Genomic DNA, 27,074 nt, shown 5'->3' with positions numbered 1-27,074 from the left:
TGTGTGTTTGAGTGTGGGTTGGTGTTCGTGAAGACGGACTCCATTCATGTAAGTCGCGACCCCAAATGAACATTGTGGTCAACTTCACAATAAAACACACACAAGTCTGTTCTGTCTTTAGTTCTTTTATTCAACTACACCTTGTAAAGATAGTTAGATAGTTAGAGATACATATTAGTAGTTATAATTTGTACATGTATGTAAATAGTTATTAATAATAAGTTATAAGATATAGTATGGGTAATATCACAACAAAATCAAACAAAGAAAGAAATGACAACCATGACAATACAGATAATCAACAACAACAACAACAGATAGGTTCACCAACACAAGATAACAATCATAGTAATCATAATAACAATAATAATAATGTTTTGATCAAGTCAATACTGAAACGAAAGAATAATGAACTTTTGGAGGCAGTGTTGGACAATCCACAAGTTTGTTTAGAGTTGTTGATGTATTTGAAGGCACAGTTGATACATAATCAGATTACAATCAAGACATTCTTGGAGAAGATCAACTTGGTCTTCTACCTCTCCACAGACTTTGATGCCGTACGTCAATACTTTTCATCACTATCCAAACAACGAGCCTGTCACAAAGTATGGGGCGGAAACACCATGTTCTATCGATGCAAGACCTGTGCACTATCCGTGAACAGTTCAATATGTATGTGATTGATCACCAATCCCCTCTTTCATTCAATCCGATCACTCATTCAATCAATCAATCCGATCATTCACTTCAATCTAGGTTATGAATGCTTTGCTAATGGTCCACATGAACGTGAGGGACATGATTACACGACAAGCTTCTCATCTTATGGAGGTTCATGCGATTGTGGATTGGTTGGATGTTGGAAAGAGTCAGGGTTCTGCAATCAACACTCACATTCCGAGCAGATGGAGAGCCCAACCAAGAATATGAAGCAGTCCAACTTGATATCAGCGCATCTGGTCGTCCGATGTATACTATCACTCATTCTCGAACTGAACAATCGGCATCGCCACGCTATCAAGGAGGCCAACATCAACGCCTGCCAGCTGCCCTCGCAGCTCATCGAATCTTACTCGCTGGAGCTGCTCACCTGGATCGAAACCATCTCAAAGGATGGCCACGCGATATCGCACGTCATCTCGGAGGAGCTGTGCTACTTGACGCTGGACCCGAGCGCGCTGGACGTCAAGCGCGCCCAGCCTCTGCGGTTCACGCAGCGCGACGACGTGGTGCAGTACTGCCTGCCGGAGCAATGGTTCCGGCCGCCGCTCGCCCAGCTGCTGCTGGTGACGGGCCCCGTGCACAACAAGCTCATCTACCTCGTGCTGTACCTGCTGTGCGAGAGCACGTTCAAGTTTGGCTTTGCGCGCATCTATGCACAGGTGTACGCGCAGCTCTCTGAGCACGCAATCGACTCAATCATCCGCTTTTCGCCACAGATCTTCTCGATCGCTTCGATCACACTGCCATTCTCACGCGACTACACACCCTCTTTCATCGACATCACGCTGGACCTCTTGCAGCAGCAACTCAGCACAATGTCCGAGATTGGCAAGTCGCACTTGACGACCATTGGCGACATCAAGGCCATTCTGCAGCTGCCCACGCTCTACCACTTTGTGCTGTTTGAGAAGCGGTCGCTGCTGCTCAAGTTCCTCAAGGTGCTCAAGCAGACGCAGGGCCTGGACCAGATGACGCGCATGCGACACCAGCACATAGAGTACGACAAGGAGGACTGGGTGTTTGCACTGCAGCTAGAGATTGAGTTGCGCGAGATCTTCATCGAAATGGTCGAGTCGATTGGCGTCGACACGCCGCTGGACGACTTGCTGGGGCTCATCGACTACATCACCAACTTCATGGGCAGCGCAGTCACAGGCAACTTCATCGGCTGCTACCACGGCGTCGACGTCTCTAACACCGACTTGTTCGAGGCCACCGCCAGCGTATCTCTTATCAACCCTCTGTTCCGCTTCTACATGCTGGTGGTACAGCGCACTATCGATCTGCACAAGGACCACGAGATTGTTCGCAGCCGTCAGCTGCTGCCACAGTCTGTCAACCTGTTCAAGGTCATCTATCCATTTGTTCTGTGCCAGGTCTACGTGCACCAGGTCAATAACGGCTACTGGGTGCGCAACAATGACAGCACGATGCGACGCAAGGCCTACGTCTACTGCCAGCTTCTTCTCGAGGGCGACCTGTCCCTGATTCAGACCATCGCATCCGTGGTCGATATGAACCAGTTTGTCATCTTTTGCTCAAAGGAGTTTGCAGCGTTCATGCCTGCATCTGTGGCGCGGACCAAGTCCGCGTCCGAGTTGCAACAGAACGATCACCGCTATCACCAGTTCCTCAAGTTCATCATTCAGTTGTACCAGGAGCGCTCGTCAGTTATGGCGCCCGTGGACTATGTTAACAACTGCCTGGCGCATCACCTCTACCCACACAGCAAGACGCACAGCAAGATCGAGTACACAATGATGCACCTGGACAAGCGCCACCTGTTTGATGAGCAGCTGGCGCAGGTAGCCGACGTGCAGTCGGCATCGGGCGACCAGCCTGCAGTCTACAAGATCAAGACGCAGTACTGGCGCCAGTTCAACCCTTACTACCCGCTGTACACATTGCTCAACGTCGAGGAGGCGTTGGGCTCGTACTACGAGTACAAGGGTGCGCAGAAGTTGCCCAATCCCACCTCATTGCCACTGCCGCCCGCGCTACAGCCACTAACCGCCTGGAAGGAACCGTTTGGCGCGCTGATACACAATGACAACCTCCATCACACTATACTTCTGCTGCTCAATCAGTTTGTCGAGCAACACTTCTCCAATACCTCTGCCAACAGCACCACTCACAGACCATTGGCAGCAGAGACACCCGAGGTGTTCTTTGCGATGAATGAGTGCCTCTATCTTTTGGTCCTGGCGCTCACACATCCGAGCGGGCCGCGTCTAGACACGCTGCCATGGGCGACACTGATGAAGCCGCGCGACAATGTGGCCAACCATGGCAACGCAGTGCTGTGCATCATGCAGCGCTACAGGGTGGGCTTTAACAAGTCGACCTGCACCTTTGAGGTGCTGCTGGACATCATGCGCATTGGCAGCGAGGAGAAGTACTTTGTCGACAAGAAGGACCTCATCGGGACAGTCATCGACCTGCTCTACCAGTACCACGTGGACATCCAGGAGGAGATCGTGGCGCAACACCCCTCTTTCAAGCAGGCGCAGGGCATTCACGATGACGACAAGATCTCCGACATGAAGCTCAAGGCCAAGAAGCGCCAGGCCGAGATCATGGCGCGACTCACTCAGCAACAGAACAAGTTCTTGCAGAATGCCGCATCGACAGAGTACGACGACACGGAGTCCAACGACGAGGACACGTGCGTGCTGTGTCTGAAGGGACAGTGCAGCGACACAGACCCGCTGTGCATGATCGCGTTGTACCAGCTGTCGACGCTCTCCACCTTCTCCAAGATACCCGTGCTGGCCAACCTCCCGCCCAAGCTCAAGAAGCACTGCAAAGACTACCTCAAGTACATCTCATTCCCCAACCAGAAGTCGCAGGTCGATATCCTCAACTACACATCATCGCTACACCTGCGCGGATGTGGTCATTACATTCACAGCGAGTGCTTTGACACCTACTCGCAGACCCTGATATACAAGGCGTCGCACCACGACAGCTTCGAGGGCAACCAGTTTGTGCGACCACTCAATGGCGAGTTCCTGTGTCCCATGTGCAGGAGGATATCAAACATCATCATCCCAATCATGGAGCAGCCCGCTGCAGCGCAGGAAGTTCCAACACAATCAATGTCGCCCGTGGCGCAAAGGTCCACAAGTTCTGCCTCCACCAACAACAATGATGATGGCGTGGATGGTGGCGAGGCCAACAAGAGTCAACTTGCACAATGGTTCAGCGCACAGATGAAGGGCAAGACACATACACAGAGTTCACAACATTCAACATTGTCTTCTCATACATCACGCAGCAACAGCAACAACAGCAATCGAAATCTATTCTTCTTCAACGAGCTCAACAAGATCGCGTTCAAGGGTGGCAGCGGCGACACGATCTCACCCTACTTCCTGGCACAGTTGACGGCGAGGAACATCGAGTTCCTCGAGATTGCCACGCGAGAGATACAGGGCAGTGCGGCCGCTGCCGAGCCCGACCAGCCTCCACAGTTCTGCATTGGCCAGGATGTATATTCGCGCGACATTGTCACTATCAAAGCCATGTACAGACTATTCAAGGATCACATTCATCTACACAAGGAGAGCAAGTACAGAGAGTGCACAATCGAGTTGTTCAAGGGCATGACCGAGTCCATCCTCTCGATCGACCCCTTCAGCTCCTACGTCCTCTTCCTCTACCTCATCGACTCCCCCAACAACCATGACATTGACATCATCACCAACCTATCACTCGACGTCTTTATCACTCAGTTCATCATCACCAAGATGTACTCCAACTTAGGTATGTGTGTTGTAACTCATCCAGTCACGTCCATTGACTAACAAACTCACTATATCAATCAATCAATCAGAGAAAAAGAAGAAGGTATCGCTTCAACAGTTGGTCGCAGAGTACTTGGATGGCTTGCAGACAGGTGGAGAGGAGAGCACAGTGTTCTACGCGGACTTGATCAGGGATATTGCACCATTCTTGCGATGCCTATGCCTGGCACAACATGCAATGCTATCAAAGATCACTCATTTGACAAAGACAGACCTGATTACAAAGGACAAGTTGTTTGCCAATCTAGGCATCACATCATTACAGGCATTGGTCAATCGACAGCGCAAGGCACCACTGCACAGTGCATGGATCAATCGATTGGAGAAGTCACAGACACCATTCTTCATCATGGAGCCACGCCGCCCCACCTTTATCGACCTGCCCAACACCTACCACGAGTTCTTTATCAAACACATCAACGTGCCGTGCAACAACTGCAAGCAGGTGCCGACAAAGAGTGCGATCTGTCTGCTGTGCGGCCATCTGATATGTATCGATGGCTCGGCATGCTGTCTCGTCAACTCGGCCAACGAGAGCACCAACCATATCAATGTGTGTGGCATCTACAAGATTGGCGTCTTCCTCGAGACCAAGAATCCCAACGTCGTGCTCATCAGGGATCACCGCAAAACCGTTGTAAACAATGCCTTTCTCGATCATTATGGTGAGCCCGACAGCAATCTGGACCGAGGCAAGCCACTGTATCGCAACGATCACAACCTACAAGAGTTATGGAGCAATTGGATATCACACTGTCTCGAAGAGAAGTACCTTAGCAACTGTAACCTCCAAGGCAGAGATTACTAAATAGCAGCACACAACTTGTATATGCATTGTACCCCTCTTTGAATGAGTGTGGCTACTTATTCCTCAGCCCTCCTCCTTCGCCCTCGACTAGCCCCCCTTCCTGGTTCTCAATCATTGCTTCGACCACACACACAATCCGATGTTTGATTTGATTGGATGGCACACTCGCACACACTCACTCATCATTTATTCAATCAATCAATCTGGATTTGTGTTTGATTGATGGGTAGATATAGATGAATGATTGATTGTTTGTTATATATACTATAGCCCATATATTTATATATAATGTATACATGTAAATATATAACTTCACATTTTAGACAAAGAAGAAGAGGACTAGGTCTAATTTTAATATTAATATTAGGGTTTTGTCAACTTGATGTTGTACAATGTAAACATGCACCACCATCTATATGTTGTCAAAGACCATTAATACAAGATGATCATGGTCTATATCGTTGTCATAAAGTATACATAAGTAACTTTGCCAAAGATTATTTATGTTATAATGGTACAAAACATCTAAATAGTAATTCTTATAATAATAATGATGGAATAGATCCAAATATATATATCGATATAATTATTAATAATAGTAATTTAACAATAATACCATGTGATCGATGTTGTAAGTAGAATTAAAGTTCATTTGGATAGAATAATACAAAACTAATCCAAAACAATAATACTCATGTAGCACCAGAGTTAACAACACAATTCACAATGTTAATAATTGGTAGTGTTATAGCATTAATAGGTGGATTATTATTATGTATCAATTATTATCACAATAGATTGATATCACAATCAAATCCATACTTAAGAACATCTACATCATCTACCACTAACTATGGAAGTATTATTACAACCTAAAATAAAGATTCATTCAGAAACTCAGAATAACATCATAATACATTCATTCATTCGATCATCTTCATCTTCATTGTTATAGACTGGACGACAGAGTGTGGGAGTATATCTTAGAGTTCCGATATGTCCATAATCATCACACCACACTCACACACAATCACTGCCGAATGAATCTATCTCATTGTGTGAGAGTGTGTTGGTATGTGTGTGAATTATCAGCGTGTGAGCGAGATGGTGCAGTAATGATAAATTGATAACCATTCTATACTAAGTTATCAGATCATCTTGTCTTCTCTTTAAAGTGTGGTGGCCCAGATACTACCTTTAAAGTATATTCTTGCTTCACTTCCCTTCCCTGACTACTCAGTACTCCATCCATTGTACGACCAATAGTTATAAATCAATTTCCAAAATATCTTTAATTATTGTCCCTACTAATAGTCAGTCACAATAATCAAATACCTCTTATACAGAAATAATAATTATAATAATAATATGAACGAATCATTATTACAATGCAATAATGAGAATACTTGGACTGAGGTTGTCCAAGATCGCAAGTTAACACTTCCAGAGGAATTCTTCCTTTTGTTGTTGGATGAGCAAAAGTGCAAGATTACATCAAGTAGTATACCATTATTCATTGGATTCTTTGGTGTTGCCATTGCAGACCTACTCCTCAAAGGCAAAATTGGAATTGAACGTCCCAAGAAGACTACTTTCTCAAACTTATAGTAAGTTTCGATTAATTAATGGAATAGTTCCGTGACCATAAATACTAACTCAATATTTCCAGCTCTGTTAACTTGAATGTCCTGGACCAAAGGCCGATGGAGGATCCATTCCTCAACTTTGTCCTGGAGAAGATAAAGGCCAAGCCAAACCGATCAATTGGTGAAACCTTGAACAGGCTATCACGTGGATTCTACTTTGCAAATGAGAAGAGGGTCCTCAATATGGTTGGCCAACAATTAGTGATGAAGGGTATCATCTCAAGGGTTAGCCCAAAGAACAATATGTTTGGTATCAAATCATATCATTGGAATAGAATGGAGGAGAAGTTGAACATTGAGAAGAGATGTGCAGACTTGGCAATCATCAACATACGAGAGAATCAAGTGTTTGAAGTTGAGCATTATATCCGAGAGGTTATACTATTGTTGACGATGAAGAATTATAATTGGTTGATTGGTGGATCGTTGGTCAAGTCATTCATCAAGCGTAACTATTCAACAAAGATGGAGCAGAAGCTGGTCTACGAGAATGTCAAGAATACCCAGCACCATTACGAGACCTTCAAGCTGTCCGACCCCATCCACAAGTTGCTCTTCTGGATTTCCCATGGACTAAGGGAGGGATTCGACAGCAACTAGCCGACATCCAACTCCATCACCGACATTGTGGACCCGTCCATTAATAAACAAATATTGCTATTATTATTATTTATTACTTTACTTGGCAGGCCCAAAGGTGAAGTTGGACAAGAACATTGTGTTCTCTTTGTCCTTGCTGCTTATTTTTGTCTTGCCGCTGCTGATTGAGACCTTGCCTCCGGAAGGACCAGACTTGGTGGTCCGACTGCCACTGGTCGCTACAGACAATGACTTCTTCTTGATGACTGTGGCGCCGCCTGAAGTAGTCCTCTTGGCAACAGAACTATTAGGTGCTGCTGCTGCTGCTGATGTTGATGATGATGATGATGTTGTTGATGGTGGGGGCACTAGCTGACTGGTTGAACTCACCAGTGGCTTTCTTGAAGTGACCGATGTGGTGTTGGACGAGGCAACAGGTGATACCTTGACTCTCTTGAGTGGCTGTGATGACTTGGGACTGAGATCAATGCTGCCAGTCTCACTGCTCTCATCCAACTTGCTAGATGTGGTGTGATTCCTCAAGGCTGAGGGTGGTCTTGACGATGTCATATTCTTTCTCTTTAGAGGTTTAAAGGGTGATCCAGTGGTGGTGGATTGTCCAACTAATGGACTGTTCGTTGTCGAAGTCGTCGTCGTTGTTGTAGTTGTTGTCGTTGCCGCCACTTTGCTGGGTGTTGTATGTTGGATCAATGAGTTTCGAGCTGTGCTGCCAATGGTGCCAGCACTGAACATGAAAGGACTGTTTTGTACAAATGGACTACTGTTGATCGATGACAAAAGTGTTGACTGTKTGTTGGAATGGACTTGGAATAGTGGCTGTGGATGTGGATGTGGATGAGGTGACATGTCGGTGGCCAGATGTTTTAAGCACCTCTTGCTCATCATTGATGGCTACATCTGATGATGGTGCATCCTCTACAACCTCGTCCTCCTTCTCCAACATGACAGAGTCCTCTGATGGTGGACTCTCTATAATCTCACGAGGTGGTGGAGGTGCAAACTCACGTCTCAATGGAGTCTTTCCAGTTGTTTCCATTCGCTACAGATGTGATATATGTGAGTCTTGGGGATCATTCCAGGTCCACACATTGATGATACATACCTTGGTCTTGAGTAACTTTGGTATTTGATTGATTATGTTACATTTGTTGTCTGATGTGGCACCCTCCAGAATGTTCATGGCAGATTGGTATTGCTTGTCGATCAACTCGTTGGACGAGCCGAGGTATCCCATGAGACGATCGGTGGACTTGGCCATCGCCGGTGTGATTGCCTTGGCCGACTTCTCGGCAGAGCGCAACTCATCGATGATGGTCTGCTGATCATTGAGCGATTGGTTGATCACTGTCAATGCCGATGTGACGCGGCCCGCCAGCTGACCCTTGATCTTGGCCGTGGCCGACAGATGTTTCTTGCACGCCTTGTCCAAGCGCTGATTGCTCTCCTTGACGTCGCTGTCCAAGTCACCGTCTTGCTGACTCGTCAGCTCTGTGCCCAAGGTCTGCAGGTGAGCCTTCACTTCGTGGGCCATCAATGTGCTGAGTTGGCCAGTGCTGTTGTCCATGGACACCTGCTTGGCCGCCTGGATCGAGGCATGCAACTGCTCCGACACACCATCAAAGTCCGAAGCAAAGTGATTGAGCTGTTCAGTGAGTCGCTGGTCGCTCTCCTCAAACTCTTCATTCATCTTGGAGCAATGTTGTGTGATGAACTGTGTGAGCTTGGCTGTGAACTTGCGCTCGGCCGCCGCCCTCTGCTCCTGTCTCTTGGCGCTCAGCTTGCTCTGTTCTTCGCGCTGCACCTCGATGAACTGTGTCCTGTCCTGGATATATTGATCAATCAGCTGGGTGATGCGATCAATGTTCTTGTGCTGCTGTTGCTGAGCGTCCTCTTGTGTACTTGTGTCGGCCAAGCCCTGGTCCACCATGGCGATGCACTTCTCAATCTCTAGGGCCATGCGCTCAGTGTGTTTGGCAAAGCGCGCGCCAAGTCCAGTGATGGTAGTGCTGGCCACGATCTTCAGGTCACCAACAGCCTTGTCCAGCGCGGTGGCCAGTGTGTCGACCTCAAACGTGATCTTGGACATGGGCACATTGGTGTTCTGTAGTGAGTCAGAGATGTTTGACAGCGTGCCATAGCTGAGCGCAATGAGCTGGCACATGTCTTCGAGCTGGCGTGCAACACCATCGTTGTCGTGGGCCTGGAGGTCCTGCAGCTTGGCAAAGTGTTCTTTGAGTGTGTCGAGGAATTGGACATTGGTGCTGGCGGCCTCGCGGCTACTGGCGAGCATCTCTGACACTGTGGACTCGAGTTGCATCTTGGCACTCTCGAGCGCCATCGCATTCTCTAACTCGACCGTCTTGGCTGCGTCCAACTTTGAATGCATGGCGTGCAGGTCGTCCACAGCCGAACTCAATGTTGCTCGCAGATTAGTATCATCACTCTTGCAGTTCTCCAAATGTTCCTGTTGGTCGCGCTTCAGTCTCGTCAACTCTTTTTCCACTCGTGTGCCCATTGTCTAGTTGTGTGCGTTGAGATGGATGGGTAAGTGAGTGTCCATGATTGATTGATTGATTGAGTGAGTGGAATGGCTCCAACTTACAATTTGTGTGGCCAACTGCTTCTTGAGTAGCTCCAACTCGGTCTTCTCGGCATGAAGTTGCAGTTCCTGTGATTCGATCAGTTCGCGCTGTGACTCAATCTTGGCCTCCATATCATGGTACACGTCTTTTGAGAGGTAGACACCATTCTTGTCGTAGGCCGACTGCAACAGTTGCTTCAGTCTAGCAATCTCTGCGCTCTGCTCCTTCAACAATGAGTTCTTGGACATGCGCTGATTGATTGTTGGCGTGTTCTTGATGGACTTGGCCTTGAGCGCGTAGTCCAGCGTGTTGACTGTCTCCTCTAGGTTGAGTGCGGATGGCGACACAGTGGCAATGATGGATGTCTTGGTCTTGCCTCCGAGTGAGTCCTGCAGAAGACGTGTCAACTTGCTGTCGCGGTATGGAATGTGTCCTTGGCCCTCGGACGTCAGTGCCGTGATCACACGACCCAACGTCAAAAGACTTTGATTGATGACTGCGGCTTCGCGCAGTCGCTCGCTAGTGCCACTCTTCTGGGCGTTCTCCGAACCAGCAAGATCGACCAGATTGAGCTTGCCGATCTTGATCAAGTCTTCGCCTCCCAAAGTCGTCTCCTTCACATTGACCGTTATAGTGAATATACAATGTGACCTACTTGAATGTTTGTTATACTGTGTCTCTGCCGTCTGTCGTCTCTTGCAACTCTTTGACAGCACTGACAATATTGACTTGGTATCATTGACGACCACTTCTTCCAGGTCCTGGACCTTTCCATCTGTCATGTGTGAGTAAGTGTTAGTGATTGATTGATCGGGGAGTGATTGAGTGACGGTTGAGTACGATTGGAATCAATCCAGCGAGTGAAAGTGATTGAATGATTGAGTGATTGAGTGATTGGAATTATTCCAGTGACCGAGTGATCGAGTGATCGAGTGTGCCACATACCATAAACGTTGAGGGCCTTGTTCTCATTCTGATTGTTACATGTTAAAAGATCGTATATCTCTTCTTTGTATATTTCTAGATGTGAACATCGAACGTTGTAATCATTGCCAGCCTTCTCCAAAGTCTGAAAGATATAATCAACAGTCCTAGGTATTATACCATTCTCCTCTGGCTGATCCATCTTTCCCTCCATCGTATAAGTCTTTCCAGTACCAGTCTGTCCATAAACGAATATCGTTCCATTGAATCCACTCAACACCTCATCCGCAATCGGGCGTACTGATACCTCGAACAAGTCCTGTTGTTTCGAGTCTAAATGAATGAATGAGTCGTGGTCACATGTTAGTGAAGTGATCAATCAATCAATCAATCAAACTTGAATGTTGTTGAACATACCTGGAGGGAATATATGATCGAATTGATATGTTCTTGATATTCCTTTGTAGTTGCATACTAGATCTTTGTCTGTGGACCAATCGAGTGGCAATGCCTCTTTACTGGCGAGCTCCAATAGTGACAGGGGTCGGACTCTTACAAACACCTGTACATTCTGGACCTTCTTCTCATTAGCCTTGTTCAGCTCTTTATGTATAGCTGATCCACTAATCATATCTCTCTTTCTCTCTCTCTCTTTCTCTAACCTATATGTACAAGTTTGATTGATTGGACTTGATCAAATGTTGGTCGAGTAATACCCATCAGCTCACGACATGTTCAATAAATTTACCGTTTGAAACTATTTGAATTCAAATTTTGGCGCGACAACTGAACTTTTTTTTGAAATCAATCAAAATCAAATAATAAATATGTTGTCTTAGGCATATTTCAATTGAAAACAATAGAAATCAATGTTGTTGTAGGAATTGAGTGTCTCTAGTATGGACATAGATGGATCTTGATCATATTTATTTGAAATTGACACTTTAAGACTTCGTCGTCTTCTATCAATGATGATTGAAAGATTGACCAAATTGTTGAATATTTGTTGCCAACTCTGTCGGAAGGGTATATTTAATTTAATTTAATTTAATTTATTACTTTTTTGTAATGTATAAGACCTGCTTTTGTCCCCCTGTCACAGACCTTTATCTCATTTGTAATAAAACACAAGATAGAGATACATACACATAGACAACTTTTTCATCATGAGATGACAAGGTATTCCATTTCAAACTTGATCAATGTTCATCTTGACTTGAATGTTGGAAACAATAGCAAAGGCAGCACCAACAGTACCATCAAGCAGTCAGCCACTTCAAGTATCTAGTAGTCAGCCAACAACAACAACAAACAGTCGACTGGCTGGCATCCACCTGATGTGAAACCTTCGAGTCAGCCATTAATTCTTGTTGGCACTCAACAACAAGAGTGTAGGCCCAGCAATGGGATGAGATTTTGGTCAATAATATATGTGAGTCGATCACCGTCGGGACCTACCAAACCTTTGATCTGCGGCAACAGAGATGGAGGCAGAGAGGGTGACACTCGTGCTCCCTCAGGCTCGATGTATTGTTGTCTGTTGCTTCTGAAGCCATGATGATGGTCCACTCAACAGTCTAGTAGTGCAGTCAAATTGCTCACAGCTCAACAAGAGGCAAAGAGATTGATTTCCTTCCAAGAGATATCAATGACATGGTCCATGGCCAAGTACATGTACATGGATATCACGCCTGACAAAATACAATACCAAGATCTCCAAGATCATTGATTATGCGCCAGACCTGATTGTAAGTTATGATGATGTCACTTCACCCACACTGCTACAACGCCGACAACTTACCTCTCCATTATCCAATGATACAGCACTGTATTCCAGGTGTTGTTAAGAATTCGTTTAAGCTTTTCCTCAAGTATGTGACAGGCAACATCCTCACTGATGATGATGATGCAGCCTCGAGGCTCTCATCAATGACTTGGACGACGAGGGCTATACAGAGCGAGACGATGAGGAGGTTGCCAATGAAGATGACCTTGACAATGACTATTCTAATGACGAATCAGACATCTCTGGTGATGAGAGTAGTGTCATGATGTGGTGCAGTCGTCTGACATTATCGACAATGGTGATGAAGCAGCAGCAGAGCAGGCAAAACTCGAACTTGTCCAGACAATCGAGGACCTTTTGGTCAGTCGATGCACTCTGAAGATTATGCCAGTCGACACAGAATGGAAGGGCAAGAATGATGAGTTAGTACCAATTCCTTTGGAGTTCAAGTTCAGTCTAGCCACCTATGCTCATGTCCTTCATATGGTCGCAGCCATGGTCAAGAAGGAAGAAGATGGCACGATTGCACTCACCAGTGTAATCGATAACAACCAAGTGAGAGTAAGTCATACATTGATTGAATGAATGAGGGCTGTGGTCCACTGCCAGGCAATCAGTGACTAACAAACAATAACAACAACAGGTCAAAGTGGAGAACCTCTGGGCAATGATTCATAAGCTGATCGTGATGCTACTCGATCACAAGCTCGAGATCAAGGACTACCAGTGGAGGATACTCTGTGAGAAACCTGGAAATCAGTACAAGAGTCTCTATACAACACTCTTCCCACGACCTATACCCACATATTCAAGCAATATCGTCCAGAGGGTGCTGCTCGCCTGAACCTGGATCTCCAGCAGAGGGAGGAGATATGAGCCAGAGTTGGTGGACAGGTGAAATCAATGCATATGATCCTGTTAACAAGACATACAGTGCGTTTCAGGTAAGTCATTCATTGTCTACATCCTTGCCAGTCACTTGATCGAGAATGATGTTACTAACCGGTGTTGTTCTATTACTCTCCCTACCCACTTTGTTTACCATCATCAAGAACGGTAAGAGGAGGAAGGACCTCTTCCTGGCGGAAAAGATTAACTACATTGTCAAGGACATCATCCCCAACATCATCAGTGAATGCAAGACCATTAGAGAGGAATTTGTTGCATATAGGCTGGAGTGCCTGCTCAACGAGCCAACAACAAACTACTACTTCCGTTCAAGATTGGTGAACACGACTGCTGCTAATGGCAAACAGACCACAAGGGTGAGGGTCTTGAAGGGCAAGCATACAGGCAGGACCTATCCTCTGATTGATCGCAAGAGGGTATTTGCCCCTTGGGGCTGCCCTGTCGAGATATCACCAATTTGCGTAAGTCCTGAGGACTTGATCAAGTCGTATGTCTCTCCAATATCCATAGTCAACCTGCCAATGGTTAGAGAGACATGTAAGTAACAGAAGTGTACATTTGTCAACGCTTTTATGTGACAATGGTAAAAGACACTGACACTTGCTTGACCTTTTTTGTAGTGTTAGACGCAATCAAGAGGAGAGAAGGTATTAGTGCTGTTGTGATCGACACTGCCATCACTTCTGGGCTGAATGCAAGTGGCTACAGCAACATCCGATACAACATTGTTGATATTGGGACAACGGAGCAACCACCAAGTTGCCGAGATGTAGTGAACAATCTAAAGCGTTGGATGACTGGTCACACTCATCACAAAAGCAGCAAGATACGACACTTATTGAGGAGATGGAAATTGAAACCATCTTCAACGGCAGCAGTAACAACAACAACAACAACAACAATAAGCAACACCAACAGTCCGATCAATCAATTGATGTAGTAACAAAAGCAACAACAACTACATCATTACGATCTTGAGCGGAGGTCATCATCACTCCGTCCTCATTGGCCATCAACAATCCAAGGCTGTGATTCGTTGGTTTGGAAACATCATTTGGCAATGGCCACATCGATTGTTGACCAATTCAACAATGCTATTGACAACGAAGGCGCCAGCAGCAGCAGCAGGCATTTGGAGCTACATCACAACTAGAAGCCGATCCAACTGACAACTGGAGTTGTGGACTGATGACCATTTACTTTGCCCAGTATGTTGTCGAGCATTGGGACAGGATATCCAGTAGCAGCAGGACAAGCAGCAATCATCAGCGATCTGGAGGATGCTCAACCAAGTCACATAATCAATACAGTTGTGGACAGACACCTGACGACCTTCTTGGACTACCACATTAATGGCTCCATTTATGACCCACCAGCAAGTGGATACACACCCAACGAAGAAGAGGATGTCTCCGTCCTCCACAAAGAGGACGCAGCAGGCGAATAAAAAGTGTCGGTTGTCAACCAAATCCAACACGCCAGCTACAACCTCCACCTGTAGTTCATAGAGCAGCGTGAGTGAACTGAAGCAGCATCAGTCAGCAATCAAAAGAAAGGCTGCTACACAGAACTAAAAGCCCAAGACAAAGGCCCAACGACAACTGCTGCTGTTGCTGCTGGCGCCTTCGTGCACAGACCAAGAAGCACAAGACATCAAAGACAACTGCTGCTGATACTTACTTCTATACACTTGTTGATTGATTGAATGATCGATTTAATTGATTGCTCGTGAACATTGTTTGATGGATATATCTAGGGTCCCTAGCAAGTTCTGAACAATTGATAACTGTCGATCGATCATCCGTCCTCAATGAGGTGAGGTATACCTGCACCAGTGTGTTCGATCCAGCAACACAGTAGTGCTCGGCAATGCGATTCGGTCCATGGACTGAGCTGAGATCTTCATTGTCACTGTTATCGAATGATAAATCAATGATGTACATCTCATTGATGAGCTTGATCATTGAATGATATTGATGCAACCATTACACTTGATATTACATTATAACTTGTTTAAACTCTGTATCTGTATACTGAGACACTTTCACATGTCAATTGATGTGAGAATAATAGGTACTACTAGTAGGAATGCTATCAATAGTCTCTGGTTCATTGTATTGTTTTATACAGAAATAAACTTTAATTGATGAATGGAAGAAAAATTTATGAATCTTGGTTAGTTCAGCTTGTGAGTTGTTAGCAATTGAATGTCTTCATGGTATAGTCCTAAAAGGTTCAGGTAATCCAAAACTGGAGGAAGACACTCTCGACCCAAAGGCTGGTAATGTCCCGAGCGATCATCAAGACTGAACAGGACTGACTCCAATGATTGAGAATTGGTTCCAATCTTGAATGTTCCAGCACAATATACAGGTTTGCCTAAGAGGGTCCAAATTGTTAATAATAACATCCTTAATTTGTATTTGATATGATTTCAAGTACATACCACCTCCAAGTTGGCTATGAGCAACAAATCCAGGCATCTTGTTATCATTGGGTATCCTCATGTAAAGAATAGCATTGTTAGGAGCAAAGACCCACGAGTATTGTGTGGTCTGATTGGTGTCACTAAGATACTCGCAAACGTTGTCCTTCAATCTGACACCTGCAATCTTTCCATTGACAACACCAAGGAGCATTCCAGCCTGCTCAATGGTAAGGGGATTGTAGGATCGGAGGTACAAGATATCTCCCAGCCATTTCCTAACCTCAACACTATATGTCTTCCATGCATGGTCCAATGGAAGAAAATAGTTTGGTAAGTTGTCTTTTTGGAAGAGCCATTGCTGTGAAGTTGATGCGACATTGAGTATCCCAGTGGACAACAGATGATATTGATCATCGGATGAGGTGAGGAACATTCCATTCGAGACATTCATTATGTTGAAGATCTGAGCATCTGGAAGAATTGGACGGACAACCCATCGCTGAGTAGAGGAGAAATCGTTGCGAGGAGTCAGTCGAAGAAAAGGAGGAAACGTTCCAAGATCCAGCACCTGGAAGCTACTCTTTTGATAGATGAAAAAAGAGTTCTGATCATCTCCAGTTGGTTCCAATCTCCAGCTCTGCAATCCCTCAATATTGGGTGGATCCAATTTGAGCAAGCCACTAAGGTCTCCTGTGACCAACAACCTTGATGATACCTGACGAATGTAGGAGAAGTTGTAGAAGTCATCTGGTCTCTCCACAAAATGCCACTGTTGGTAGAGGTTGTCCGCCTGCAATGGTCTTCTCCTGGCACCATCAGATCCACAGTCCAGCACCTCTCCAGTGGCAACTTGTTGGATCCAGTACTTGTTGGTGTTGAAGTTACTTCCCTCAACAATGGGAAGTAACTTCCATTGTTGGTAGGGATTGTTTGTAGTGGCGGTCCTCACCTTGACCTCACCATCCGAGTCCAGGACATTGTTGTTGACAGTATGGTTGATGACATAGGTGTCAGAGGTTCCATTAACCAACCTAAAGCTCCACCTTTGGTAAATGTTAGAGTCTCCTCTTGGATTGCGATAGGCCTGAGTACCAGAGTCATGCTTGGCATCCAAGACCTGATTGGTGGCAACTTGATAGATAAAGTAGGATTTATCTTGGACTACAAATGAAGAGAGATCCTCTCCAACCGTTAACGTGGAGTCCATTAATAATAATATTTGGTAAGAATAGGGGATATTGGAAAATGTTATGTGGAACAATTGTTCAATTGATGGAGATAAATACTAGAGTACTAGTATTTAAGTCTTTCTGAACTATGGCTTTCCCTGATTAGATGTTTACAAGGAACATGAGGAAATGAAAAAATGAATTTAATTTAATTTAATTAAACCCCTTTATTCCTGGAATGTGTGTGTCATTAATGAATATTATATCATTAACACGTCACATATCCCTCATTTCAATCATGTCGATATCTTTTTTTATCAATCATATATTAGTAGGAATACTTGTCTATCTCTATATAGCAAGTGTCGTCCTGACAGTGAAGTTCATCGCATTTGTGCTAGCATACTATCCCCCAGGCCAACTCTATCAAGACTACTATCAACATCAGAAGGACTCTTTCCACAACTATGTGGTCTATCTGGCATTGATCTATCCATTCATCATCACCTTGGTCTATCTTCTTTATCGATCATTGCGTTGCTACAACATCAAAAAATGCGCAACTAAAGGACACAAGGAAACAACCTCTGGTGGTGCACAAGAGATACATCTATTCAAAGGATCAATACGGCTATCTTTGGAACTTCGATGGAGATCACATCTGTTGCTATTCTCTGCCGTTGTTCTTTCCATTCTCTTGCTATATGTCAACAATGACAATCTGTCCATCCCAGGACCCTACTACTACTACTCCTATTACTTCAAATTCAATATCAATGTATTGAATCCGCTGTTTGGACAAGCTGTGCCCTACCTGCTTGGTATCATTGCCTGCAATGAGATGCTCTATCGTTTCAATGGCAAGCTTGCGAGGTCACATAAGTTATCTGAATGAATAAAGTTGACAAGATGAGTAGGAGGCAGCAATCACAACTCCCCATCCTCCTTCCTCACATCACTGTATCCACTAGCCTCTTTGAATGAATGGTACGCCACGATATCGATTCAACAAGAACTTCATTGCGTGGAATACGCAGTTGTCACTATTGGTTGCTTGATCACTCTGTTGACCTTGAACTTTAAATATACGTCGGGGTCGATCTCCTCCACCAACTGTATCATTCTCTTTATAAAGTCAGGCTGGAATCATCACCAAACGAGTCACCCTTGGCATTAATATTACATGCGACCCAGTGAACATTGCTGATGAGCAGTGCCACTGCTGCTGCCCCTGAAGTATTGGACAATGGAGCGGTCGGTTGTGAAGTATGATGGGATTGAGGCACGCTTCTTGGCATCCAAATCGACAACGGCTACTTGATGATTGATTCCATCGGGTGCGAATGCAATCATGATTGAGCAGTCCTTGGCCGTCGTGGCAATGAGGTAGCGTTCAATGTGTCGCTCGGCCTCCTCACTAGTGATATCCTTCAAGCTTGCAAATCGATCCAAGTCGTCATAGTTGTTAGGCAGCGACGATGTGTCTTGTTGTTGTCTCTGCAACAACAGAGTGTAGAGATAGTATATCGCCTCGATGTCCATGTCATCATACTGCTGTGCCTTCAACAAGTTGTTCAGCACATCCTTCTCCTTCTGAAGGATTGTGACCACGGTCTCGACCAATCTGGCTGCTGTGTCGTCGTGTGACTGGCTGGCGACCAGCTCATCGGGGAACAATGTGAGTATGTCCTTGCGAGCCTTCTCACCGCCACCAAGTGTGCCAGTGTAGAACAGTTGGCCATCCTTATATATCTTGAGGTTGTTCTGAGGGCATTCAATCAATGCGCGAATGGCTCTACGTTGTCTCTCGGCATCGCCACTAAAGAGGTCGAGTGGGCAGTAACTAATGATCAAGCAGCTGACTGTTAGTATTCATTCAATCATTCAATCAATCGATCTACTCGCTCCAGCTCAAGCTCACTCACCTGCTGATGTGATGAATGGATCCATCCTTTAACTTGAGTTGCTGATGCATGCAGTAGCGACAGTTGTGCAATTTGATGTCTGATGTTTGGTCGCTAAGGTACTTGGAGCATGGGACAAAGCCACACTTTGGTTTGATCTCCACTGTTATACAGCTCGATGGTGCTGCAAGTGGAGCATTCGGGACAAACTTTGGCCTTGGCAACAATGTCAAATCACGTATAAACAATGCCCTTCCAATTGATGAGTCCAACGCAAGATGTACACGATGAGCCGGTCTCATTGGTCTAATAAGTTCATTCAACTCCACAACAAACTCCTTCTTAATTGTTGTAATATTCTAAAGTATTCATCAATGTTATTCATTCATTCATTCAATCAATCAATCAATCACTTACACCTGGATAAACATAGTTACGACCTAGTAGTGGCATCATTGTATCATTGAGGAACTTGTTATCCTTGAGGTCTGCATCAACATCCACAACATGTTGTGCCTGTACACCCTCATCTGTAACCGTTGACTTTCTCAAACGAAGTACACAACCCATCTGCACAGTTATGACATTAGTAAGTGATTGATTGAATGTATATGGATGACATATATACATACTAATAAATTATTTGTTGTACCATTGTATGATACTACTACATTACAAGCACCTTCACCTTTGTATGTCCAATCTGATGCATTACCCAAGTTGATTGACATCACTGGTCCAACTTGGAATGACATTGGTGCAGCCTTAAAGCCACCACTTCCACCACCAACTTTGAACATTATTACTATTATGTATCTTTATCCGTATCTCTATCTTTGAATAATAAATAAATATCTGTTCGTGTGAACAAACACACCTGACTTATCATCATCTTGGTTCATTGAATAGATTGATTAAATCGAACTTCTGATGAGTTGATGATTTTTATTTAAATCAATTTAAATTAAAAAAGTCGAGTTTTTTGGTTAGTGTGTGAGATGTTGGAGGTCGAGTGATGCTTCCTCGCGAGTCCACCTCACATTGATATCCAACTTGGTTATCAAGTCGTTCCCATACCGATTGTTCCACACACAACCACTACCTCTGTTATAACAATGTGTAGGTGTCAATCTATCTATCGATGACGCGATTACAGACTACTGGTCATTCAACGAGGAGATTACCAACAATGCGACAGGATGGATACTTCGATTCAATTTCCATGATGAGGATATCAGATGAGAAGATGATGATTGATTGATTGATTGACCAAGTTAACGACAGAATAGGATATTAACCTTCAATCAAACAATCATACAATATAGCTGAGAAGATCAAGGCTTACGAACTTAGAAAGCAGAAGAAGGGAGAGTTGCTCAGCCAGCTCCAAACCCTCAAGACTGAGCTTGCCACCCTCAGAGTCGGTCAGGTCAAGGCTGCTGCCCCAAGCAAGCTCGCCAAGATGTAAGTGTCCCTCATACTCAATCAATCTCCCCTGTATAGTACTGGTCGATGCTCAGTCGACGGATCAAACAGCGACGCGAAGACAACACATCTATCGAGGCGAAGTCTTGGCGACATGTCAACAGGAAGCAACAGGGGAGCATTGAGATAGACAACACACGACATGGATGGATGATTAACATTGGATACTATAATCATATTCATTATAATATTATAGCAAGGTCGTTCGCAAGTCAATTGCCCGTGTCTTGACTGTGTTCAACACCCAGAGAAAGAACCAGCTCCGTGCTTACTACAAGGACACCCCAAGAAACAGATTGCCAACTGATCTCCGCAAGAAGAGAACCAGAGCCATCCGCAGACGTTTGACCTCCGCCCAGCAGAATGCCCAGCCAGTCAAGGTGTTGAAGCAACTCCAGCACTTCCGCACCCGCACCTTTGCCGTCAAGGCTTAAGCGGCGATGTGATGATGATCTCCTTTCATTCATTCCCTTATAATATAGCTCAATAAGACTTGCCAATAAAGCAGACAACAGTTTGGTGGAATAATAGATCTCTTCTCGTTGGTTGGCAAGATGTCGCGTCGCGACCTCTCCTTCTGTTTATTATGTTGCATCACTTGGCGTCCAGGAGTTGCTGGCTGGCTGGATTGACTGTGGATGGGATATGGACTAACAATGTATGATTGAATGAATGAATGGATGGATGGATGTTACATAATGGTACACTTCTTGGACTTCTTCCGGTTGACGTTGCGACTGGACTCTGCCAGACCTCCACGTGCTGGTGGTGCCGCCACTGCCGGCGCCACAGGCGCGGCAACAGGTTCCAGTTGGACTGCTGCGACTGGAGGTACAATTACGTTTGATGTTGATGTTGATGATGAAGATGATGTGGTTGTAGTTGTTGGCGCTGTATTTACATTGACTATGGTACTGTCTTGAAGTGGAGGTTGTGGTTGTGCGGCCACATGAACGATGAGATCAGATTGTTCGCGTGGCACTGTGTTGCCACTTGTAGTCGCTCCGCCAGTGGGTACCTCCTGCATGTCACTATTACTACTGCTACTGTTGTTACTGTTGCTGTTTGAGATTGGTTTGTCCACGACTACTGGAGTTGGCGAGACCACCTCCTGCTCCTCCTCGTCCTCTGTTGAGATCTCATCGTCGTCGCAGTCCTCCACCTCGTCGTCATCGTCATCCTGCGCCTCGTCCTCCTCAAACTGATACTCTTCATCCTCCATGTCAAAGTAGTCAATGTCCATGCCGCGCTCGGCCAACTTGATCTTCTCCACCGACTTCTTGTGCTCCTCGGGGTTGGTGTCTGGATGCGGGATGACAATGTGCGCAGGCTTCTGCGCGTTGGCCTTCTCGACCAGCTTGGCGCAGCGCTTCTTATAGGCCTCTCTGTTCTGACGCCATTCAACACTGGCGTCGACATTGGCAGGCGATGAGCAATTGGGGTCGCTCAATATAGACATGACGCTTAGTATAATCGTTGACACTGTTTGTGTTGGTAACCATCTCTCTTGAGGTAGTTCTCCACTCATAACATCTTCACCTGGTGGATGTAATATACTAATACAAACTTTGCCTTCCTTTTGATATACTATATGTATGTTTCCATTTGTGTTTCCGTGTGTTTCCGTGTTTCCAAGTATGTTTCCGCGTGTGTTTCCGTGTGTGTTTCCGTGTTTCCAAGTGTGTTTCCGCGTGTTGACAGAGGTGGAAGTGTCAGTTACCGCGATGTAATATATGTTACAACAAAGACACGTACCATTTGGATGCCAAAAGTCTGATAGGAATCGGAGTGATGGTGGACTCATTGGATAATCTTTGGGAAAGGTTAGAAGGAGTTGGAAGACACCTCCCTCGTAATAGGTGTCTCTTGGACCTTCCAAATATATCTTCCATTCAAACAATGATGATTCATTTACCAACTCCACTGTGAATCCCTCAACAGGGTCATTCATCAAACCCTTTAGTTGATTGGATAATAGTTTGGCTGTCATTATATTTATATGAATATATATGTATGATTATTAGATGGATGTTGGAGTGATGGAAGGTCGAGAAAATGATGATTGATGGGATGTTATTGTGATGGGACGAACTTGATGAGTTGAGCTGAGTTGAAATGAGTTGATTGACCTTGTGTGATATATATCTCTATTTATCTATCTCTATCTATGTTATCTATCTCTATCTATTCTCAACTTGATCTTATATCATATGTTTATGATTGATTGATTGATTGATTGACTGATTATGATGGAGTGAGAAGTAGGAGGAGTGTTGGGGGAACGATCACACACACAAACACACAATGTTGATTATGTGTGTGGAGTCAATCACAACCACTCTGTTTACCCCCATCATATTGGTGATCTATTTTCGGATTCGCTGATTGGATGGATGGATTGAAGATGGAGATGGACGTATGACATTGTCAAGTTGGTAGCATTGCATGGAAGTGAGAAGGACTCGCTCTTACCTCGATGGTAATCAATTGTCTTGACGATCACTTTCATAGCAACATCCATGAATGGATACAATGCTGATGTTGTTGAGGCCTGTTACCAACAATCATAATCAAGTAATGAACGAATGAATGAATAAATGAATGAGTGGACATGGATGTGATTGAAGTAACACTTTGTTTATTTATTACTATTGTTATACATGTATTGACATTGAATAAGTAAGTACTTACACTTATGAGTGGATGATGGATGTCGTTAGTAGTTGGAGTAGGCAAAGGGAGAGATATAGAGAGGCCAAGGTCTAGACTTGAACAAGGGGGTTAGTTGGTGAGGGTGTAATAAGGTTCATTGTGGCTGAGCATGCATGTTTCCATGTCCACCTGACCAGTTCAGGCGGTGGATTGATGTCGACACTTTGGCAATACCAACTGGTTGGTTGGTTGTTGATGCCAGGTTGCGCGTGTCCAGACATCCATGCAGCGGCCACAATGGAGGACACCAATTGCGATTAAACATATTTATTGTAACCGTAATGATGTCGAACGATTGTGTGATGGCGTGGGAAGGAAGGAGGAGGGAGGAGCATGGCTGCATGCATAGAGGTAGAGAGAGAGAGAAAGAGAGGGTAGAAGAATGGTAGAATAGAGGTAAAGAGAGAAAAAGAAGGAATGTCTGTACAGACTACATGTGTGATTGATTGCGTGATTGTTTGTATGATTGTCGGTTACAACAGTGATTGGATTGTTGATTGATTGGACATTGATTGGACACAACATGTTTGGAAAAGGTGGATAGAGTAGGGGATAGGTGATAGATAGAGTAGGGATAGGTATCAACTGGTGAATGGATATAGGTATAGAGATATATAGTTATAGGATAGGTGATAGTGATAGTGATAGTTATATAGTTATAAATAATAAAGGTGTATATATATGGTACAACTACAGGGCAAAGCCACGACCAGAGGGCACTTGGTGCAGGGTAAAGGCTGAGGAGTTGGGCGTGGTGGGCGCAGAGAGGATGGACGCGCTGCCAGAGGTGCTGATGCCAAGCTTCTTGGTCTGAGCAAACTGGAAGAACTGGCTCATCAACTTGTTCTGGTCAAAGTGGTTGTCGTCGTCCTTGGACACGAGCATGGAGAGGTCGCGACCAGACTCGCGCAGTGGCTGGAATGGCGATGGCAACTGCTGCGATGACTTAAGGGACTTGTCGCGGATGGAGATCAGACTGGTGGCGTAGGAGGTCAGCTCGTCGATCATCAGGTTCTCGCTAGAGTTGGAGCGTGAGAGGGCGGGCGATGGGGCGGTGGAAACCGAGGGCACGTAGTTGCTCTTGCTGCTGAAGGATGAGCGTGGACGCTCGAGCTCGGAGCGCACCTTCTCCAGGTTGATTCTTTGCTGCTGCTGCATCTGGTAGAGCAGCTGCTGCTTAGTTGGCGCGTACTTTGGTGTGTCGTAGGGGGTTGGAGCGTCGTTGCTGATCATCATTGGCGACGAGGGGGCCGATGGCAGGTACTCAGAGGCGTTGTTGTTGTGCTTGGGAGACTCGGATGGCGACGATGGCGACATTGGCGAGAAGAGTGTGTTTGGTGTGGATGGTGCAGTGAAGCTGGTCTGAGTGAAGAGCATGCTGCTGCCCTCCAGGTCAAGAGGTGGGAAGTGCATCTTGCTGTTGTACACTTGTGGTTGTTGTTGGTGATGGTGTTGATGGTGGCCGTTGCACGAGTGTTGCATGGACATTCTATTGTTGTTTACGTTGCTGTTACTGTAGGCCAGATGGTTGGCGTTGAGTGGGGCGGGCTCGCCGTAGTGCTTGGGGCACAGGATGAGGCCGGTCTTTCTGGTCTCCTTGGACTTTGTGAGCATCTTGACGCCGGGTGGCATACAGATGACGTGGTAGGCTGTGGGGCAGCGGAAGCAGTGCACCGACTGCTTACCATCGCCAGAGACGCCACAGGTCTCACAATAGTGGAGTGGGCAGTTGAAACGTGGGGACTTGCTGTTGACGACCTTGGCCAGCTTGAAGTCACCGACGCACTTGTGATGGTAGAACTTGCCGCACTGGTGAACCTTGCACTTCATCAGGTCCATGCCGACGATACCGCGCTTCTTGCAGGCAAAGCATATATTCTGTTGGTTGAGGCAGTCGTCGCACTCCCAGCGCTGGTTTGGTGCGGGCGTTGAGCCCAGACCAAGACAATCAACGTGGAACGAGCGCAAACAAGGGCCATCACACATCAGCAACTCGTCTCCCTTCTCACAAACAGTGCAGATGGTCTCGTTCTTTCTTGGCTTCTTTGGCTTCTCCTCAGCAGTAGTTGTAACAGTGTCATTAGATGACTCTGACTCTTTGGTAATCTTTTGGATTGGATATGAAGAAGATAGAGGGAGTGGAGTCGAGTGAGTTAGTATGATTGATTGATTGAGTGATTGAGCGAGTGAAGGACAAGGAACATACCTTTGGTCTCTTAACCTCCTCATCTGATGAGGATGTAAGTTGTCTCTTCTTTAGGTTGGTCTGGTACTCTTGGTATCCATTCATATCGTTTGGATAACCAATGACAGCAGCCTGCTCTATGGTAGATGTGGATGATGTTGAAGTTGATGGCATCATGTTGTTGGTCTTCATCATTGAGATTGATGGAAGAGAGAAGAAGTTCTGCTCTGATTGCATAGTATATAGTATATAGGTAATAGGTGATAGGTGATAGTTGATAGTTGTTGATGGATAGTCTATGTTGAAGACAGAGTCGAAGAGATTGCCAGAACAAAAATGAAAGAGAGAGAGAGGAGAATGGGAGAATGAGAGAGAATTGGAGAATGAGAATAGAAGGTAGAGAGAGAGACCAAAAGAGAGAAGGGTAGAGAGAGAGAGGCAGAACAGAGTAAAAAAGGGTCAGACATTGTGTCCTTCTCGGAGGGATGACTAAGTGATAGTCATGGTTGTTGGTTGTTGGAACGTTAAAATACCCAAACAGTGAGAGATAGATAGATAGATAGAGTGGAAGGGTATAGAGGATAGGGTAGAGAGAGAGTGGATTGATTGATTGATTGCTAGATCGGTTGAGATAGAATGCAGAGAGTAGAGATAGACTAAAATGTAGGTAATGATAAATCATGTGTTAGTAACATGGTCTGGCCGCGCGTCCTTCAATAATGCGTGAGGTATCAACACAAGATAGATAAAGAGGATAGGATAGAGAGTGGATAGAGATAGAGAGATAKAGATAAAGTGGATAGAGAGTAGAATAGGAGTAAAAGATAATAGAGTATAGAGTTGGAGTGGAGAGACAGACAGATGATAGAGGATAGATCAAGAGTATGAGAGAGATAAAGCAAATAGAGTAGATTGAGATAAAGAGGGAGAGAAAGAGGAAAGGAGGATAGAATAGACCAAAGATCAAGAAGAGAGTAAGAGAGAGAGAGAGAGAAGAGAATAGGGAAGAGAGAGAGAGAGAACTTGGAAGGTAGAGAGAGAGAAGAGGTAGAATAGATGTGGAGATACCTACTTGTTGGTTCTCAGCTGCAATGTGGAATGGTCGGTAAGGTTGTAATTGTATGTGATTGTTGTGATCGTGTAGGATGTGTTGATATCGAATGATTGACAATGCCAGTTGAAGCTTATAAGCTGTACGCGACACCGCCAGAGAGATAGAATGAGTGAATGAGTGCGTGTGAGAGTGAGAGAGCAAGAGCAAGAGAGTGTAGCCGCTAAGACGAATGGTGAGTGGGTGGGTTTGTTGGTGGAAGTGAGAAGCTAGAGGTGTGTTGTTGGTGTGAAGTGAGTGTGATTGTTGTGTGTGGATTGATTAATAATAATAATTAAATAGAATTATTTACA

At 45.2% G+C, this 27,074-nt stretch overlaps 10 protein-coding genes across 10 annotated transcripts; 5 read left to right on the top strand and 5 right to left on the bottom strand.

The window, feature by feature from the left end:
* Window positions 1-461: 461 nt before the first annotated feature.
* On the top strand, window positions 462-5,340 carry SAMD00019534_078460 (hypothetical protein; the record flags this gene model as incomplete). The annotated part of the gene is made up of 3 exons (XM_012896886.1): window positions 462-675; window positions 760-4,491; window positions 4,562-5,340. The coding sequence occupies 3 exons, from the start codon at window positions 462-464 to the stop codon at window positions 5,338-5,340; spliced, it is 4,725 nt and encodes a 1,574-aa protein (XP_012752340.1).
* Window positions 5,341-6,708: 1,368 nt separating this feature from the next.
* Window positions 6,709-7,586, top strand: SAMD00019534_078450 (hypothetical protein; the record flags this gene model as incomplete). The annotated part of the gene is made up of 2 exons (XM_012896885.1): window positions 6,709-6,947; window positions 7,010-7,586. The coding sequence occupies 2 exons, from the start codon at window positions 6,709-6,711 to the stop codon at window positions 7,584-7,586; spliced, it is 816 nt and encodes a 271-aa protein (XP_012752339.1).
* Window positions 7,587-7,664: 78 nt separating this feature from the next.
* SAMD00019534_078440 (hypothetical protein) lies at window positions 7,665-11,723 on the bottom strand (the record flags this gene model as incomplete). The annotated part of the gene is made up of 5 exons (XM_012896884.1): window positions 7,665-8,372; window positions 8,689-10,104; window positions 10,189-10,943; window positions 11,114-11,425; window positions 11,510-11,723. The coding sequence occupies 5 exons, from the start codon at window positions 11,721-11,723 to the stop codon at window positions 7,665-7,667; spliced, it is 3,405 nt and encodes a 1,134-aa protein (XP_012752338.1).
* Window positions 11,724-13,262: 1,539 nt separating this feature from the next.
* Window positions 13,263-13,722, top strand: SAMD00019534_078430 (hypothetical protein; the record flags this gene model as incomplete). Its single annotated transcript, XM_012896883.1, has 2 exons — window positions 13,263-13,439; window positions 13,522-13,722. 2 exons carry the CDS (start codon window positions 13,263-13,265, stop codon window positions 13,720-13,722), a joined length of 378 nt encoding a protein of 125 aa, XP_012752337.1.
* Window positions 13,723-13,750: 28 nt separating this feature from the next.
* Window positions 13,751-14,332, top strand: SAMD00019534_078420 (hypothetical protein; the record flags this gene model as incomplete). Its single annotated transcript, XM_012896882.1, has 2 exons — window positions 13,751-13,822; window positions 13,931-14,332. 2 exons carry the CDS (start codon window positions 13,751-13,753, stop codon window positions 14,330-14,332), a joined length of 474 nt encoding a protein of 157 aa, XP_012752336.1.
* A 1,631-nt stretch (window positions 14,333-15,963) lies between these two features.
* On the bottom strand, window positions 15,964-17,422 carry SAMD00019534_078410 (hypothetical protein; the record flags this gene model as incomplete). The annotated part of the gene is made up of 2 exons (XM_012896881.1): window positions 15,964-16,166; window positions 16,234-17,422. The coding sequence occupies 2 exons, from the start codon at window positions 17,420-17,422 to the stop codon at window positions 15,964-15,966; spliced, it is 1,392 nt and encodes a 463-aa protein (XP_012752335.1).
* A 1,141-nt stretch (window positions 17,423-18,563) lies between these two features.
* Window positions 18,564-19,858, bottom strand: SAMD00019534_078400 (hypothetical protein; the record flags this gene model as incomplete). Its single annotated transcript, XM_012896880.1, has 3 exons — window positions 18,564-19,227; window positions 19,310-19,647; window positions 19,706-19,858. 3 exons carry the CDS (start codon window positions 19,856-19,858, stop codon window positions 18,564-18,566), a joined length of 1,155 nt encoding a protein of 384 aa, XP_012752334.1.
* An 88-nt stretch (window positions 19,859-19,946) lies between these two features.
* SAMD00019534_078390 (hypothetical protein) lies at window positions 19,947-21,207 on the top strand (the record flags this gene model as incomplete). The annotated part of the gene is made up of 3 exons (XM_012896879.1): window positions 19,947-19,980; window positions 20,614-20,752; window positions 20,970-21,207. The coding sequence occupies 3 exons, from the start codon at window positions 19,947-19,949 to the stop codon at window positions 21,205-21,207; spliced, it is 411 nt and encodes a 136-aa protein (XP_012752333.1).
* Window positions 21,208-21,467: 260 nt separating this feature from the next.
* On the bottom strand, window positions 21,468-22,763 carry SAMD00019534_078380 (hypothetical protein; the record flags this gene model as incomplete). The annotated part of the gene is made up of 2 exons (XM_012896878.1): window positions 21,468-22,360; window positions 22,529-22,763. Coding segments are annotated over 2 exons (1,128 nt in total), but the record flags the coding sequence as incomplete, so codon positions are not given.
* Window positions 22,764-24,175: 1,412 nt separating this feature from the next.
* Window positions 24,176-25,907, bottom strand: SAMD00019534_078370 (hypothetical protein; the record flags this gene model as incomplete). Its single annotated transcript, XM_012896877.1, has 2 exons — window positions 24,176-25,591; window positions 25,692-25,907. 2 exons carry the CDS (start codon window positions 25,905-25,907, stop codon window positions 24,176-24,178), a joined length of 1,632 nt encoding a protein of 543 aa, XP_012752331.1.
* Window positions 25,908-27,074: the final 1,167 nt, after the last annotated feature.

The sequence above is a fragment of the Acytostelium subglobosum genome (genome assembly GCF_000787575.1).
Source record: "Acytostelium subglobosum LB1 DNA, scaffold: scaffold16, whole genome shotgun sequence".
NCBI lineage: Eukaryota > Evosea > Eumycetozoa > Acytosteliales > Acytosteliaceae > Acytostelium > Acytostelium subglobosum.
This window is presented reverse-complemented; position numbering and strand designations above follow the sequence as displayed.